Source organism: Magnolia sinica, chromosome 2 (genome assembly GCF_029962835.1).
Source record: "Magnolia sinica isolate HGM2019 chromosome 2, MsV1, whole genome shotgun sequence".
Lineage (NCBI taxonomy): Eukaryota > Viridiplantae > Streptophyta > Magnoliopsida > Magnoliales > Magnoliaceae > Magnolia > Magnolia sinica.
The window spans coordinates 12,855,268-12,874,219 of record NC_080574.1 but is presented as its reverse complement, the minus strand read 5'-3'; the positions used below and the strand labels follow the sequence as shown (position 1 = coordinate 12,874,219).

General features: G+C 40.2%; 1 protein-coding gene across 2 annotated transcripts in view; it reads left to right on the top strand.

Moving 5' to 3' along the window:
* LOC131235407 (kinesin-like protein KIN-14B) overlaps nucleotides 1-18,952 on the top strand; it is a 60,312-nt gene that overhangs the window by 36,480 nt on the left and 4,880 nt on the right. Inside the window, exons 15-20 of one of the 2 annotated variants that reach the window (XM_058232586.1) lie at nucleotides 1,323-1,378; nucleotides 1,560-1,776; nucleotides 4,879-5,070; nucleotides 5,221-5,436; nucleotides 5,565-5,915; nucleotides 11,228-11,326. In XM_058232586.1, the coding sequence (XP_058088569.1) occupies nucleotides 1,323-1,378; nucleotides 1,560-1,776; nucleotides 4,879-5,070; nucleotides 5,221-5,436; nucleotides 5,565-5,915; nucleotides 11,228-11,326 (1,131 nt within the window). The remainder of the gene's footprint in view (nucleotides 1-1,322; nucleotides 1,379-1,559; nucleotides 1,777-4,878; nucleotides 5,071-5,220; nucleotides 5,437-5,564; nucleotides 5,916-11,227; nucleotides 11,327-18,952) is intronic. The other variant, XM_058232590.1, reaches the window with a different exon arrangement.

The following is an 18,952-nucleotide window of genomic DNA, read 5'->3' as shown; positions in this document are numbered from 1 at the left end:
GATCCGTAGATTCTGCATCTTTGAAGCACATCAAGCAAACATTTGGGAGATAACATGTTTCGCTTACAAAGGTTGTCTATTGTTGCACTTTGTTTCCGCCTAGTAGCCAACCAAAAGCCACCACCTTCATAGGAGCACCGTAATGCCAAAGGGATGCCATTGCCGCAATGTTAGAATGATCCTCACCCGAGCACAAGAACCAATACAAGGATCTCACCAAGAAAGAACCTATCTTCAGCTTACACCATCTCAAGGAATCCGATTCTGATAAAGTGGGGAAATCTTCGATAACATTTCAAGCAAAAGAACCATCTCTTCAAATTCCCTATCGGAAATATTCCTCCTAAAAATAGGGCTCCATGGAATCATTTGCGATTGCCATCGCTTTTGTTGTGATGTAGAAATTGGTATATCTATGTCATCTAAGTTCATGTTCGAATTGTTGAAAAAACTCAGACTGTTCAGAGTAGGCTATTCTCTTTTGACAGCCATTCACTTAACGGATCATCCTCCTCAAATATATAATCCAAATTCATTGAATCATAGAACTTAAACTTCTTGTTCATTACTCTTGCTTGATTTATGTCCCGCAATTTGAAATTGTAGTGGACGAAAACAAATTTCTCCTTCTTTTTAGACTTAACCATTTCTTGGCTTTGTGCCAAGGAGAAAGAATGTCTATACTTTATCTCATAGCCTGAGGAAGAGGCAATCGGGTTCAAGATCCTCAAGGCGATTTTTTCTTTTTTCAAATTTGGAACAACCTCACGTTGGTGTCCACCATTATGCTGAAATTTGAAATACTTTAGTTATCTTGAAAACAATCAATGTTATATTACTATTTAACACTTAAATTTGAAGTGCTAATATTACCTAATTCAAATTCTTTGTGAGATACCCTAGCTTCTCTGAAAACGTTCTAACTGAATTTGTGAACACTTTAATCTAATATCATGGCAGTGTTATGTAAATGTTATATATAATTATATAAGTGCGCATTCTAGAATCTAAAGCCCAAATCCATATATCCATTATTTGGAGGTGGTATTGAGTTGAAAACCACCAATATACATCAATAGACACCCCCCCCAAGATTCGAAAAGCCCCAAAAATGGGTTTTTGTTTGGAAACTTCAGATCACCAAAACCCAAGATTTGGAAATGTTTTCCTTGTGCAGCAATTGAGTCCCATGCTTTGTTGATCACTTTTTTTTTTTTTCCTGGGGGGTGGGGGTGTGAATATGCTTGTTTTGTTTAGAAGTTGTGATTAACGAGATTGTGGTGATTTCTAATTGTCTTCTATTGCAACCATTTTTGATGTAGATATCTAGTCCCTCTGCTAAAGGACTGGTGACTCCTCATTCTCAAGAGCTGAGCAGGTATGCAATTGTTTCTGCTTCTTGTGGTGTTTTTAGTGCATTCATAATTTCTAAGGTTGCTTTTTTTGTGGTAATGTATTGGCAAGCAATTCCTAAGGGATTTTTTCTGAGGTTACATTTTTGGTGGTAATGTATTGGCAGGCAATTCTTAAAGTACTTCTTTTGGGTGATGTGTTTGCAGGACCGAAAGTACCAAAGGGCATTCCCCTGATGTTCTTCCATTGATGTCAGCCCCTGATAAGAATGAAGGCACAGTAGCTCTAGTGAAGTCAGGTCCTGAGAAAGTAAAGACAACCCCTGCAGGAGAATATCTCACTTCTGCACTAACGGAATTTGATCCTGAACAATATGACAGTCTTGCCACCATTGCTGATGGAGCAAACAAGCTGTTGATGCTGGTATGCACATGGAATTACTCGAGTTAATGAACATGGATATTAGATTAGTAATCTGATATATTTATTGTACTCGTTTCTGTAATCTATATGTTAAGTTGGTTGAAAGGAAAGTAAGTTTCCTTGAGGATTCTTTTTGCCCTCAAGCTTTTGTAGAAGAATACAAGTTGGTTGAGGTCTTAAGGTAGGTTGGCCTTTATTTAATGTCAAACCCTTAGGTGTGGAAGCCATTTTCTATCCTAGGTGATGGTCTCACTCCTACTCATTGCCTCACATTTGCGTTCCCTCTCCCACTTCATACACTCCCACTTCATATATTAGAAAAATCCTATCATTATTCGCTTTGTATATGATTTGAATTAAATACCAAAATCACAGCAGAAGTCGCAAAAATCTATATTTCAAAACCCAGACAGGATCCCATTTTTCGTGGCTGTTTGGTTCAGACTACCTAGTCCAACTGGTCTGATGCACAGTGGTCTCTTTCAGCCGGGAAACTGTTTAATTTAAGATCATAAAAAAATATAGGAAATTAACAAGTTATATGCTCTTAGCACAGTGGTTGGAGCCTTTGATTCAAAGTGGAAGTCATAGGTTCAAGCTTTGGCTGATGTAGTTGCACTTTTTGTTACAAAATGGCTACCCGCTCAACTCAACTAACCGAGTATTATAGGCCCAGCCTGTTTTTGTCGCTGTTCTGGTCCAAACTTGCTTGGACCGTCCAGTTCAGTCCGGTTTTGAAACACTGATAAAAATTGTTGTCAGGAAACCTTTTTCTCCTTGCAGATGATTATGCTTTGTGCTTTGTCTCTCTCGCCAGTCTTTCCGATATCTTGGTGAAATGCTATAGCATTGAATATGATGATGTTTCTCCTGCATGTTTGTAGCATTGTTTCTCAGCCTAATGCTATGGGTGTGACCAATGAGTTCCCAGAAACTAATGTATCCGTATTCTATAGATCTCTTATACATGATACATCAATGAATTGTAAATTTCATCCTCATGCTGTCCCCATTTCATCTGCATGCCGTATCTAAGTATCAAAGATTGTAAAAAATGCCTGAATCTCCTCATAAAGATGTACATATCACATATGTATTATTGATGAGAGGATGTCTATCATAACAGTATTATGCATAGTTTTAAGTATCAGTTACGATATGACTGTACCTATCATATTGCAATTGTATCGGCCACATTACATGATATGGGGTCAGTCATTCCATTATGAAGAAAATGGGCCATATCGGCACCTAGATGGGACTGATGCTGCCAATACAGCCATAAAGGCCACATTTTGGAAGTTATATTTTCAACTCTCTCTCTCTCTCTCTCACTTCTTTCTTCATTTCAATCATGGAGTAAGCTTAGAAACTATTTTTAGACTAGATTTTGAGGTTCAAAACACAAGGTCTAAGTGAGGTTCACCGAATCGAAGTAGAGTGAACCATTTTAAGAAATGTTGAAAGAAGGGATAAAACCACCACTTTTGTTTCATTTTTTAATCCTTTTATTTATTTATTTAAAATTTGTATTTGTGTAATGGGCTCTAGTCCACCAAATCATGCTTGATTTGTGTTCGATTAGGGCTGATTTGGTTGACTTTCAGAAGGTCAAGCTGACAGACAACATTCTTATCAAAGAATGTCCGATACACCATTGTATACATGTTAAAAACACACAAAGACCCACACAAAAATGATAGATTCCAATACGGGTCTGATACGTACGCCCCACATTGTATCTTTTTTGGGACTAGCATATACAGATTCCAATATGTGTATCGTAGTTTGGTATAAAGAGTTGCAGGTTTATTCCTAACCATGGATAAGTGGGAGTTAACTTGTTTGCTGTGACTAGCGAGTGCCTTGATTTGGGGGCTACGCTCTTGTGGGGCAATACTTGTCTTGTACTAGTGTCACGCTTCTCTCTCTCTCGTTGGCGGTTGCTGCTTTTTTTACCAACTATTCTCTTATTATTTTGAGAAGAACATTGATTGCATAAATATAGTTTTTTAGTAACTGATTTTATCCTCTAATTATAATCCATTAGATTTTGGCAAGGATGATATATTGATGTGACAACTACATCTTCTCTAACACTGTACTATTGTGCCACTGAATGATATGTTGTGCGATTATCATATTACTTCAACTGGGTACAGAATTCTAATCGAATGATACTTATTGTGTTATGTAGACTGAATTAATCCTAGTGGGGTTATATGGTTAGAATGTGTGGAAACTTTAGGAGTTATTTGTGATTTCTATAAAATCCTAACCCTCTATTACCTTGATGAGTTAGCTCTCTTTTCTTATTCTCTCATCATTAGCGCATCTCTTGAAAAATAAGTTTTCCATTTGCTTCTGATGTTGAAATAGAGAATTCTCATTGAATATTCAAATTGCTCGCCACTTCTGTCACTACATGCTGATTCACGTTGTATCTACTGGCAACATGAACTGGAATTAGTTGGTTCACATTGTTGCAGGATCCTTCTAGCTAGATGCTGTTACCTCTTGGAATCCCCGCTTCAGCCTCTCGCTCTTGCTCCCGCTTCCTATCTGTTTACTTTTTTACATTTTGAAAGAGACACTTCTCCACTCCCGCACCTGAATTGGTTGCCACTTCCCTTCATGCTTCATGCAACTATAGGTTCAAAACAAGTGCTTTTGCATATCTTGCCAAATGTTGTACATGAGCAATTCTCAGTGCAACTTGTGCATTTTTTTTTTGTTCCTAATGCATGGACAAATATTCATTTTTGACTTAAAAAAATTCTTATGATTTAGTCCATAACAATTTTTGCGCCCTCCTCGTCCCCCTAGCGGTTAGAAAGTGGCACTATGAAAGAGCATGAGATGGTGGATTAAAGGAAATAGTTTAAGTATATCTTGTCAATGATATATGCTCACTTGCCTTCCATTTTTCAGCGTTCGTAATCCAGGATATGATAGGGCAGGATGTGTTATAGACTTGTAGGTTTTCAATTGCTTGAAAGATAACTATGGAGTTGTTTTATTTCATTCTGGTCGTCTTTTAACATGAGTATTTTTCCTTATGCCATTTATTCTAAAAGGAACCACTCAATACCAATGTTGCAGGTTTTGGCTGCAGTCATTAAAGCAGGTGCTGCACGAGAGCATGAAATACTTGCTGAAATTCGAGATGCTGTTTTCTCATTTATCCGTAAAATGGAACCTAGGAGGGTAATGGATACCATGCTTGTCTCTCGTGTTAGGATTCTGTATATAAGATCTTTGCTAGCTAGATCACCAGAACTTCAATCCATCAAGGTAAGAAGCTGAACATGCTACTCTTTGTTTTCTTTTACTTTTTTTTCTCTTTCTTTCTTTCCATTTATTTATTTATTACTTTTGTTATGTCTGTGTCTACTCATACTAGGTTTTGTGGAGGTGAATGCTGATCGTTCTGTCATGTTATAGGTTTCTCCAGTTGAACGTTTTCTAGAGAAGACTAATACAGGCCGTAGTAGAAGTTCCAGCCGTGGTAATAGCCCTGGCCGTTCTCCAGTACATTATGATCCCAGTGGGAGGAATGCTCTGGTCGATGAGCACGTTCATGGATTTAAAGTGAATATAAAACAAGAAAAGAAGTCCAAATTTTCGTCAATTGTCTTGAAACTTCGAGGGATTGATCAGGTAAAATTACCATGGCCTTTTTGTTTGGATACTGATTGGTCTTTGCCTGTGTTTTACTTGATCTTCATTTTTGGAGTGAATGGGTCACAGAAGTTTATTTATGAGATTGCATGATTTAAAATGCGCAGGAGATATGGAGGCAACATGTAACTGGTGGAAAGCTCAGGGAGATAACTGAGGAAGCTAAAAGTTTTGCAGTAGGAAACAAGGCGCTTGCTGCTCTCTTTGTTCATACTCCAGCTGGTGAGCTGCAACGTCAAATCAGATCCTGGCTCGCGGAGAATTTTGAATTTCTTTCTGTCACCGGTGGTGATGCTATAGGGGGAACAACTGGGCAGTTAGAACTTCTTTCAACTGCAATCATGGATGGATGGATGGCTGGTCTTGGTGCAGCACAACCTCCCAGTACAGATGCTTTAGGCCAGCTTTTGTCTGAGTATGCTAAGCGGGTTTATACATCTCAGTTGCAACACCTGAAGGTACTTCCGTGAAATTGTTAAAATTTTATCGTCCAAGTTTACTCTTCTGAACAGGCAGATCCTTGCCTTCAAGTTTCAACACATGGTTCTGGTGTTTTATTTATTTGTCTTAGGCTGGCACAGCTAGTTATATTGATTTGTTACAATAATCTATGCTACAAAGAATGTTCCTCTAGTTACATCTGATTGTCATAATTGAAATTGTGTTTTTTTAAGCGATATGACTATAAGCTTGATCACAATAAGAGATCACCTTAGTATCTGCCACTCATCTTTCTCATATTTAAGCCTAAATAACCTAGACAGACACATTTGTTAATGTTGGACACAGACATGGGGTATCAGAAATGGGTACCCAGAAAGACCCATCACGTTAACATGTGCTTGCAGTTATAAGGTTAAACATTATTATTACCCAAATATCACTTCAGGAAAGCATAAAACTTAGAAAAACATACCCAGGTAGACAAAATGCATTAGTACCATCAAAATGTGTATGGGATATGGTAAAAGGAAATAAAAAAGTGATAAAGGGCCTGTTTCGTAAAACTTAATTTCAGTGCTTATCACTGAAACAAGCTATTTTCAGTGATTTTCCCTAATTCTGTTTGTTTGGTAAATCCAAGAAATTAAGTGCTTAATTTGGATTTGGATTTTCACTGAAAAAATAGGTTTTTTTTTTTTTTTTTTTTTTTAAAGCTTTTCTCCCTTGACTTGACACTAAACACGGAATGCGGTAAGTGATTTTGAGTGATATATTTTTTTTTTTCCTGAATGACAACTCTGCCATTTTCGAAGTAACTTCCGGTCCATTCTTTCTAATTGTGTAGGTTAGAAGATGTGTTGATGTGGCAATGTTCTTTGGGCCTCATCATAATGTATGTGTTATATCCACACCGTCCATCTATTTCACTAGACCATTTTAGGGCATGAGCCAAAAAATGAGGAAGATCCAAAGCTCAAGTGGACCACACCATAGAAAGATGTGGGGGCTATGATGCCCACCGCTGAAACCTTCCTAGGGCCCACCATGATGTCTATTTGCCATCCAATCTATTCATAAGGTCACACAGACTTGGATGAAAGGAAAAACAGTTATCAGCTTGATCCAAAACTTCCATGGCCCCAAGAAGTTTTCAATTGTAGCCATTTGTCCAGTTAAGCTTTGGATCTGCCTCATTTTTTGGATCATGACCTAAAATAATCTAAAAAAATGGATGGACGGTGTGGATCTAATGCATACATCATGGTGGGGCTTATAGAACTTTGCCACATCAACATGATATTGGCCTTTGGTGCCGTGTTCTATACTAGGCAATCCATTATGACATGAGCAGTTTTAAGTTTTACTTGGTAATACGTTAGTGGGTGCTGCCCTAACTGTTGGGCCCACCTTGATGTACATGTTGTATGCCCAAGCTGTCCATCAGTTTTTCTAGATCATTCTTGGGTATTCTTAAAAATGAAGCAGATTCAAATCTCAGGTGGACCACACCACAGGAAAACAACGGTGATTGAACGCCCACCATTAAAAACTTCATAGGGCCCACTGTAATGTTTATTTTCCATCCAATCTGTTGATTAGGTCACACATACAGGGATGAAGGGAAAACACAAATATGAGCTTCATCCAAAACTTTTGTTACCCCTAAGAAGTTTTTAATGGTGGGCATTCAATAATCGTAGTTTCTTATGGAGCGGTCCACCTGAGATTTGGATTTGTCTCATTTTTGGGCTCGTGCCCTAAAATAAGCTGGCAAAATGGTAGGATGGCGTGGATTTCACCCGCATCAAATTGGGCCATGTCATTTTTTTGATAGCCTACCTATGCAATGCTGGCGGGGATTGCATATACACATAGGTTACGGTGCACTATTGATACAGGACAATTAACCACTTGCTCTAAAAGCTCGAGGTAATAGAACATGGCGAATTAATCCCTTTATCTCATAGCGCAGGCCCCAAATCTATGGATTAGGTCCTTGGCCGAACCCTCATCATGGACCCCAAATCCATGGGTTTCGCCTCACACGAGCCACTTGCCTCACACGTGCCCCAAATCCATGGGTTCCGCAGGCTGCCCACCCTGAGTGTGTGCCCCTGCATCCTACAGGCCACCCCACTTGAGCCTAGTGTGAAAGTGCCCCCATATTAACTATGGCCCCACATGATGTATGTGTTTTATCCACCATGATTTATGTGTTTTATCCATGGGTTCCGCAGGCCGCCCACTCTGAGTGTGCCCCTGCATCCTACAGGCCACCCCACTTGAGCCCAGTGTGAAAATGCCCCCACATTAACTATGGCCCCACATGATGTATGTGTTTTATCCACCATGACTTATGTGTTTTATCCATGCTATCCATCCATTTTTCCAAATTATTTAGGGCATGAGCCCAAAAAAGAGGCCTATCCAAATCTTAGGTGGACCACAACATAGGAAAAGTGGTGATTGAACAATGCATTAAAAACTTCCTAGGTTCCATTGTAAAGTTTATTTCCATCCAACTTGTCGAGTAGGCCAGACAGACATGGATGAAGGGAAAACACAAATATCAGCTTGATCCAAAACTTTTGTGGCCCCTAAGAAATTTTTAATGGTGCGTGTTCAATTACCATTGTTTCTTACGGTGTGGTCATAGGAGATTCCGATCTACCTCATTTTTGTGCTTGTGCCATAAAGTAAGTTGGCACAATGGTGTGCTGGCGTGGATTTCACACATACATCAATGTGGGACACTTCACTTTTAGAAGGATTCTCCTATATGCGTCTGACTTTGGCCCGTTTGGTGGATATTTGGGAAGGGACTGGCATGCCTTTTAGGCCCATGGGATGAGCTTCGGCCATAATGTAAAAGCCCGAATAATTTTGGGCCAAGCTTGGGCTATCCTTGTCTCGGGCTATATATCTTCAATATATATTATATTATAGAGAAGTACTAATGTGGGATGATGGGAACTATCCTAGGATGCAAGATGAGAGATCAATTACACATTAATTTCAACAATCAATCATGTAAAATCAAACATATCCTCATAATAGATTCGAAAATTCAGATTTATAACATGAATATCCTAGGTTTACACATACGCGGTGCGTGAAAATATAAAATAGTTCAAGAGTGGCCCACTTGGAAGTGGGGACTTTCAATCTAGCGTGGGTAGTGCAATAACCACGTGGATAGATAATGATGCAACCAAAATTCTGGTTTTGGAAGAGTTTCCCAAAAATAAAAATAAAAAAATTCAGATTTTGATTAGGGTTTTGGATTCATGGATGGAAATTTTAAGAATGAGGTTTTTAGGGATTCAAAGGATCTAGGGTTTAGAAGGTTGTAATGGAAAGGAAAAGAAGAAGAAGAATACTTTTTGAAAAAAAGAGAGGAAGGATGTAAGAGGAAGAATACCTTTCGAAGAAGACGAAGATGAATGATCTACCTTGGGGAATCCACCACTAAATAAGCTTTTACCCTTCCACAATTCAATTCGAAGGGAGAGTTTCTCATAAACCCTAAAACACAAGGAGGAAAATTCCTTCACACAAGAGAGCTTTTCTCTTTTTCTTTCTTCTCAATAACACCATTAGGGTTGGAATTCCACCTCCCATGTGCTTTTATAATAAAAAATTTGGAATTAAAAATTCAGCATAATTACAACTACGCCACTCATTTAAGTGAAGTGGCCCATTATCCAAAATAAGAAAAATAAAGCATTTATTATCAATATCAACCATCAAATAAATCCTAAAAATAACAAAAAAAATAAATAAATAAAGAAAATAAGATCAGATTCCAAAGGCCCTAGATCAAGAAGATCTGGTGGCCCGATGGTTTGATCAACAAGTTCCAACGGTCGGATTGATACGAAATAGAAATCGTATGACTAAAATTATCTCCTAAGCAACCCACATGCACCATTCCAAAGTGGGGTCTTCCTGATGCACGTCCAATGCATGTGGGGTCTTCAAAATGGCCTGGCGGGCCCCATCTAGAACTCGTATCTCATCAACAAAGAAAGTTGCGCTGATGTGTGTGGTCGTCTCCGTCTCTAGTACACCCAAGTAGGTCCTCCGATGTCTCCATCAAGTACTCCAGTACAAGTTATAGTGCACCTTGTACAGGTGAGCCCACCGATTCCATGATCAACAATACTGTCAACATGGGGTCTGCTGTGGATGGACCATGCAAAAAGAAGAAGAAAAGATGAGCCTAACCTTCAAATCGGCCTTTATCAATTAAATGTGAGATGTTGTGTTTCTCCTATTAACTATCCAATTCAAGGATACCATTCAAATGGTTATGATAGAAAGGGATATGTTTGAGAGATGTATGTGGATTGGACATAGGTGTGCCAAATTTTGTGCAATGGCGATAACAGGTTTCGTCTCATACTCTACACAAGATAGAAATTGAGACAATAGGGGCAAATATGACAAGTTGCCAATTTTCAGACATTTGTGGTTTGTGTTTACCAAACAGATTTTTGTGAAAAAAGTTCTTATTTTCAGATATCAGGACTTTTTTTCAGACAAATTACCAAACATATATTTCAGTACTTATGAGTACTAAAATTCAGCACTTTAAGTTTTCAGCACTTCAATTAATTTTCAGACCCTAATTTTCAGTTTACCAAACAGCACCAAACTGCTTTAAAAAAAAAAAAAACTATTTTTATTCATTTTCATCTGCTTACAATTTTAATAGACCATGTAACAGTTAAAGAGAAGCTCTACATTTAACTCGCTATAAGCATTACGTGCTTAGTCATAGATTTACTTCATAGTTCCTGCAGCAGTTCTCTGTTTTCTTATTGAGAATCTAGTGAAGTCACATTGTCCTAGCATTCATTTCATGGTGGTTTCCAGGGAATATTTTAGTGGTGAAGTTCTTTGACCTAATTTACTTCTGTGAAACTTCTGCTAGGGGCACTTAATAAGATGACAGAAATGGAATGGCTAGGCCCCCCATGCTGCCAGCTTACCATCAATAGGGTGGTAGCTGGATGGCTTATTTGTTGCACTTGAATTGATGCTTGAAGTGCTTGCATCGAAAGCACATGTTTTTTGCACTTGGCACCTATTGTGGAATTGAGCCTTTTCCATGCACGTCTCACATTGTCATTTGCAGAGAAGTTGCACACCTTATAATATTTCCCCTTTAAAATCAGTACCAGAAGCAGTCATACCTTTGTTTTTTTTTAAAAAAAAAAATAATAATAATAAAAATTAAATGTGTGCTTATAAGGATGCTTCTAATTTTGCCTGAATTAAGAAAGCGCGTGTACCTTTCTTTGATTTTCTGGTCTTTGATTAGGATATTGCAGGCACCTTGGCAACGGAGGAGGCAGAAGACTCGGTGCAAGTAAATAAGCTGCGTTCTGCTCTTGAGTCTGTTGACCACAAGAGAAGGAAGGTAGCCATCTTCTCCACATAAAATAGAAAAAAATATGAATAGCATTCCTCACGTGTTATTTCATCCCAACTTTTTCTTTCTTGTGTGGCTGAAAGTTGCTCTAACTAAGTCTGAATGTCATAAAGAATCTTTGTCCTCATTTTGATACAGTACAAAATGCATTTTCTTTTATGTCTTTGAAGTAGCCTAAGGTGTGGCTCTAGGAAGTGCAGAGCTGATTAACAATAAAAACTTCCGTAACATTTTTTATTGATTGAGAATTGCTTGTGCAAAACTAAACATGTTTGGTAAACATACATGAAAAAATAAAAATAAAAATTAGCCAACCATGTTAATGCATTGGCCCAAGAATCAGGTCGGCAAACCAATCAGGTGAGCATGCTTATGAAACAGATGTACGGCTTAGAAAAAAACTTGCTCAAACTTTTATAAGCCATCCACTTGTTTCTAACATCATGGCCCACCTGATTAGTGCACTGGCCTGAATTTTTGGACGAGAACATCTTGACGGTTGGACCCGTCTGATGGATTGCTTTGATATTGCATTTCTACCATGGTAGCACGTGTGATGTGGTGTAGACAGTATGCCTGGTACATGCATGGGCTTATCAAACCTCTATAGAGCTTTGCCACTGTGTGCGTGGAATCGGATTTGGAAAGATCCTACAAAAGGGTAAAACCTTGATATTCTAGCAATATGATGGATGATATGCACGCACTTGGAAATTGCTTAGAAATTGCAGACAAAACAATTTTCAAAGCTTATTTGACCACTTGACTATCGGATTGGGGACTCTCCAAAGATTCTATTTCAACCAGCAAGTGTCCACAAATCAGAGGTTAAGATTGTTCAACCAATCTGATTTTGGGGCTGTGACTTAGACAATGAGTTTCACAATTTGATTAGTTATTTGAGTTGATGTATGCCACTTGTGCAATTTCTTTGTGCATGTGTATCAACTATCAAGCGTGATACCTTGCCAAAGTACCAAATAACTCCCCTACAAAAAGAGCCATATTATTTCACAAAAGGAGTGGGTCCTCATTTGAGGTGATAGAAAATGTGTCCACATATCAGGTGGATGGCACATGTATCGGAGATTCAGGCCATTCATCATATGGTACGCTGTGAATGTGCCATGAACCAAAAATGATGATAACCTGTTGATCATGCAGATTAAACTTGTATGAGAAAAATGGGCAGTTAGAAAAAAGGTCCAACAGTCGAGATCTGAATATGCATGTTTCCCTCACTCGATGAGTATGCTACCATGATTTTGGTATCTGACATGTTCATAGTAGGTCCTACCTCATGAATGGCCTTGATCTCTGATATGTGTGCTGTAAGCACGGATTTCCTACATGTGTTCCACCCCCTCACATGAGGGTCTGCACGTATAGTGAAAAAACTGTATTGGAAATGTCTCCAAGTCGCTAAAAGAGCAATTTTGTCATTAATTGTTTTTAACGATCACTTAATGCAGCCCCTAACCAAAGATGTTTAATTGTTAACTAAATGGTTTTATGAATATATAATCACCCCAAACTGCTTCTTTAATCAACACCAAATGGACCCTTGAGAGTAGCTCTGATAGGGGAGATGAGATGATGCAGATATCTTTGAGATTGCTCAGCTATGTACTATGAAAATTCGAGACGGCCCCAAAGTGGGGAACTTTGATTACGGTTGATTATGGTTCTAGGTGGTTAGAAAGGATATTACATTTGTTCCCTTACCAAGTATGTGGCCTTAGATAGTAATGATTGGCAAAGCTGAATGTGTAAAGCTGACCCAACTAACTGTAAAACTCTATGATGACAACAATGGCAATGTTCTCCTGCTATTTCTTAGTTTGCTCTTACTCTTGAATGTCTGTATTGTTCAAAGATAACATTTTGACATCATGTATCAGATTAGCATCATCTTAACACCTTGACAATCTATCTCGCAGCAGTCAATGCTTGTTGGTAACCTGTTGTTTGCCTTGTAAACAGAAGAAGTGATCACACAACTCTCTTATTGAATAGTATACAAGTCTGTTTTTCTTGGTCAGTCTCTTTTGCACGAGTAACGATGTCTCTCTCTTAGGGCCTGTTTGTTTTCCAAATTCACAGTAAATGAGCAATTATTACTTTTTCTACCTGATTGGAAAAGAGGAAATGAGGTTGTAATTTCACGTCAAAAACCGTGGCGCAAAACAGTGTCATCTTACCAAAATTATGGTGGTAAATTTTGTGGGGCCCATCGCTATACATGTGTCTGATCCACGCGGACCATATGTTATACGTGCTCACTTTAGGGCATGAGCCAAAAAATGAGGCAGATACAAAGCTCAAGTGGTCCACACCACAGAAAACACGAGGAATTGAACGCCTGCTGTTGAAATTTTAAATGAGCCTAGGGCCCACAGGGATGTATACCTTCCAGTCAACCTGTTCATAACGTCACACAGATATGGATGAAGGGAAAACAAAAACAATAAGCTTGATGTAAAACTTTCGTGGCCCCAAAGAAAAAAAATGAGCAGTAAGCATTCATTTCCCCCTGTTTCTTGTGGTGTGGTCCACCTGAGCTTTGGATCTGTCTCATTTTTGGGCTCATGCCCTAAAATGAGAGGGAAACTGAATGGACGGTGTGGATTCAGATCATACATAACAGTGTTCCCCACATATTTTGGTGGAAAAAATCTCCGCCTTCTCTATTCCAGTGCAAGAGCTTTTCAAAGAAGATTCCTGTCAACGTCAGGTCATTGTCAAGAGGTGGCTACTGGGTGTAAATACATGTGTAAATAATAATTACCCATTTACATTGCATTTACCGTGGGATTTGAAAAACAAACTGGCCCTTAATTGCACGAAGCGGGGGCATGTTAAGTTGCAACTTTGGCTATTGAGAGAGGTGATGCTTTAAAAAAAAGAACCAAGTCATGAAACACAACCATCCACGAGAGTCTATAAATTTGTAAAACAATGCTTTGAATTTTGAAACATGTTTTAATATTATTATTAGTTTGAAAATTGGTTTATATGCAATCTGACTCGTGAAACGTTGAATTTTCTAAATTTGATAACAAGTTCATAAATTCGATAATCAACCAGCTAATACTGTATAGAATTGGTCTGGAGGAAGATGATATTGATTGGACATGGTAGACATGCTATTAGCTTCTTCTTCTTTTTTTTTTTTTTCCAGAAGTAACGATTTATTAAAAGAGAAAAAACAAACAAAGAAGTTCTGCTGAGATGGCAGAACCAGGATTACAAGCCTAAAAACAAAAGATTACAGCCCTTAAGACTAGAAACATTGGCCACCCATTTGATAAGAAGTTTTTTAGCCTGAGAACCCACTGCTTGAGCTGAAGATTGAGTGTTGTTGAAGCATCGGTCGTTCCTTTCCGTCCAAACAGCCCACCAAATAGCGAGGATTGCCATTCTCCAAATATGCGATTTGGTCTTCCCTAATTTAAACCCATGCCAGTACGATGTTAAGGAAGAGGCGGTCTCAGGAATACACCCGCAGACATCAAATCTTTTGAAAAAATCCAATAGAATGTGAGAAATGAACGCACAGTGGACCAGCAAATGGTCGGCCGTCTCTTCATCATTCATGCAGCAAAGGCAGATATTAGCAAGTTGCATGCCTCGCTTCTTCAAGTTGGCAACCGTTAGAATTCGATTCCTAGCCGCTAGCCAGCCGAAACAGATAAATTTGGGGGGAGCCTGGTACTTCCAAATAAAAGGGTGCGCCGATGGAGCTGGGGTTGTGGAGGGAGAAAGGAGAGAGTAAAGCGACCTCACGGAGAAAAGGCTAGATTTATCCCCCTTCCACAATAATTTATCTGGCTCATTCCGGATCGGCGACACCATTGAGAGGCAATTGAGAAGATCGGCGTATTCCCCCACCTCCCAATCGTTCAGATTCCTAGTGCAACTTATTTCCCATGCTAAGCCGGAATCGGTCTGAGAGAAGAAACAGTGAATCGGGCTAGCTTTGATAACAACAATGTGGTAGATGTTATGGAATCTATTTTTGAGAGCCGTTTCGCCGAGCCAGTGATCCTCTCAAAATCTAATTGCTGCTTCGTTCCTGAGTTGATACTCGATATTTTGCACCACCGACTTTTTTGCACGTAAAATTCCTTTCCAGATAGAGGAAGCTCTGTAACGCGAAGAATCTTTAGTCCACCAACTGCCAGGCGACGACCCATATTTTCCTTTGATCACCAAGTTCCATAGAGCGTCTGTCTCTATTCCCAACCTCCAAGACCATTTGCCAAGGAGGGCACGATTCATCACCTTTAGGCTCCTAATGCTTGCTCCACCATCCTTGAAGTGAGAGCAAACTTCTTTCTAGTCCAACAGATGGATTTTTTTTCTGATTCTCCTTGTCACTCCAAAGGAAGTCTCCTCTCAAATTATCTATTTTATCTAGAACATGAGAAGGACACTTAAACAAGGACATAAAATAGATGGGGATATTGGACAGCGCTGCCTTAATAAGAGTGAGCCTTCCCCTAATAGACAGATAGCGGCCCTTCAATGTGGCGAGCATTTTGTGAAATTTCTCTACCACTCTGTCCCACATGGGCTTCGGATGGGGGCCTAACGTAAGCGGGAGGCCCACGAACATACTTGGGAAGGAAGCAGGCGAGCAGCCGAAGATGTTTGCATAAGAGGATAAGTCGTCATCAGAGCAATTGACGCCGATGACTCGGGATTTGGCCATATTGATTCTTAAACCTGAGACCGCCTCGAAGCATCTTAAGGTGGTCTGCAGATTTTCCAAAGAAACTAAGTCTGCCTCCATCGTGATTAGGGTATCGTCAGCGAATTGTATGTGTGAGATTGACGAATTTACTCCTGGTATCGATACTCCTTTGAAGAGACCGGCACATTCACCTTTAATGAGCATTTGGGACAAGGCTTCTCCAATCATGAGGAATAAGAGCGGAGAGAGGGGATCGCCTTGGCGTAGCCCTCTAGAGCTTTGGAAAAAACCTTTGGGAGTGCCGTTTAGAAGGACCGAAAAATGGGCCGATTCGACGCAAGCTTTGATCCACCGTTTCCACTTATCACCGAAACCCATCCGATCGAGCATATAGTATAAAAAGTCCCAATCAGAATGATCATACGCCTTTTCAATATGCAATTTGAGAAAAATATATTTATTCCCCGACCTGTGGCAAGAATGAAGGATTTCGTTAGTAATCAAAGCACCATCGATGATTTGTCTTCCCTTGATAAAGGCATTCTGATATTTGGAAATGAGTTTGTCCATGACTGACGATAGTCTGGAGGATAGGATTTTAGCCAGGATTTTATAGGGGCTGCCAATGAGGCTGATGGGCCCGAACTCAGTAAACAAAGAAGCGCCGAACACTTTGGGAAGGAGTGCAATAAAAGAAGCACCTAAACCTTTAGACAACTTGCTCCTGGAGTAGAATTCATGTAAAAAATTCATAATATCGCAACAAACCGTGTCCCAAAAGGTTTGGAAGAAGCTCGTGGGGTATCCATCGGGGCCTGGGGATTTGTCTCCACCCATCGCGCTGATAGTCGCTAAGGTTTCTTCCTTAGAGAAAGGAATTTCCAACAGATCCGCTTCAGCGATTTGAAGGGAGTGGAATGGAATACCATCAAGTTGAGGTCTATTCCAGCCCTCCGCAGTGTAGATGGAACTGAAGTGAGTGACTGCGCAAGCAGCGATTTCATCCTTATCATCGATCTGTCTTCCATCAACTGAAACATTGATGATGGCGTTGGCCTGAGCTTTCATACTAGCAATGTTGTGAAAATACTTCGTGTTTCTGTCGCCCTAGCAATCCATTTTGCCCTCACTTTCAACTTCTAAGAAATTTCATCTTCAAGAGCCCTGGGGGATATGTCCTGGATAATCTGGATGCGTCTGGATAGGATACGTAGAGGAATTTCGGTGCTGTCGATATTAGAGTCTATTAGCTGCAATTCCGAAAAGAGAGCTTTGGTTTCTTGATCTCTCTTTCGAAGCTCCTCTTCCTTCTAGATTTTTATTTTTTCCTTCAAAAGTCTAAGCATGCATAGCAAACTGTGACCAGCAAAACCGGCAACTTGAAAGGACGACCACCACTCCTCAATTCTCTGTTTGAAGCCATCAATCGCAAGCCAGGCGGAATTGAATTTGAACGGTTTCGGGCCCCAGTTATCGCCGTCCCACGATAAAAGAATCAAACAGTGGTCGAAAGTCAATCTGGGGAGAGCAATCTGGCTAATAGATGGAAACGCATCGATCCATTCTGTGGACAGGGGAAACCTGTCAAGCCTGGATTGAATTGGAGTTCGGCGCCCATTAGTCCATGTAAATTTGGCGCCAGAGAGAGGGAGATCGACCAGCTCCTGTTGCTGGATCCAGTCCGAGAAGGCGAGCATGGCCGGGTTTGCTCTCCTCTTTCGGGAATGTTCCTCTGTGAATCGGATCACGTTGAAGTCTCCCACAAAATAGTAGGGACCTAAAAATGATTGTCTGATAGCTGTCAACTCATCCCAGAAATTCTACCTAACAGAATCATCATTAGGACCACAAACAACAATGATAAGACAACGAAAATTGGATGACTTATCTTGGAGGATGATTGCTGCCGAATAAATGCCCGTAACCGAATGCTGCAAGTCCCACTGAGTTGATTTCCAGGCAATAAGAATGCCTCCTGAAGAGCCATCAGCGTCCCGAGTCACGAATTTGGCGTCGTTGGCATCCCATAATGTACCCAGGAGTCTATCAGAGAAAATAGGGACTTTGGTTTCCTGAAGGCATAAGATGTCCGGGTTCTTACGCCTGATGGATTCCTTGATGAGGCTCCGCTTCTGCTTGGAGCCCACCCCACGAACATTCCAGGAAAAGATTTTCATTGAGAAACCACTCTGCCTTGAGCACCCTTTCTTTTGCTTCTAGAGGTAGACGTGGGAGATGTCACTGACTGAGATTGCAGATTGAAGAGCTCCCTGTTGGAGAAGGAACGATTCGGTTGTTTAATCGGATTCTTGGTCGGAGGAAGAGGTCTTCCTCTGTCTTTAATGTATTGGAACAGGCCAATATAGTCTTCTGTCCTGTCGCCGAAAGATAAGCCTAGAGATCGACCGACAGCATCCCTGATCCACCTCGTGTTTTGCATTTTATCAAAAATTTCCTCACAACTTTTGCCCTCTGTGGATAACAACGAGTTGTCTATCTGTTGATGGGAGGGTTCTGCTCTCATCTGGAGTGGTTCAGCGATGATGATCTCACTAGGACACTCCTCTTGGAACAGAGTCAGAGGTCCCAGGTCTGCCCAATCCCGTCTCTTGGATGCTGAGGTGGAAGGAGATGAAGGGCAGGACGAAGCGCCTTGTGATTCTGAAATAACTCTCCGAAAAATCCCCGCGGGATTGACTGTCTTCCATAGGCGTCGGATGGATATGATGAGATGAAGGGGGTAAATATTGAGATGGGCTTTTAGTGGGGGTATGAAGTGGTATCGAAGGATTGGGATACGATAGGCGGAGGACTGGGTTTGAGAGGAACTGATTTGACTACTGTGAGAGTGGGCCATTTGCTATGAGGAAGGCGGATTCGGGTCGAAAACAGACTCGGATCCACTGACCCGATTTCGT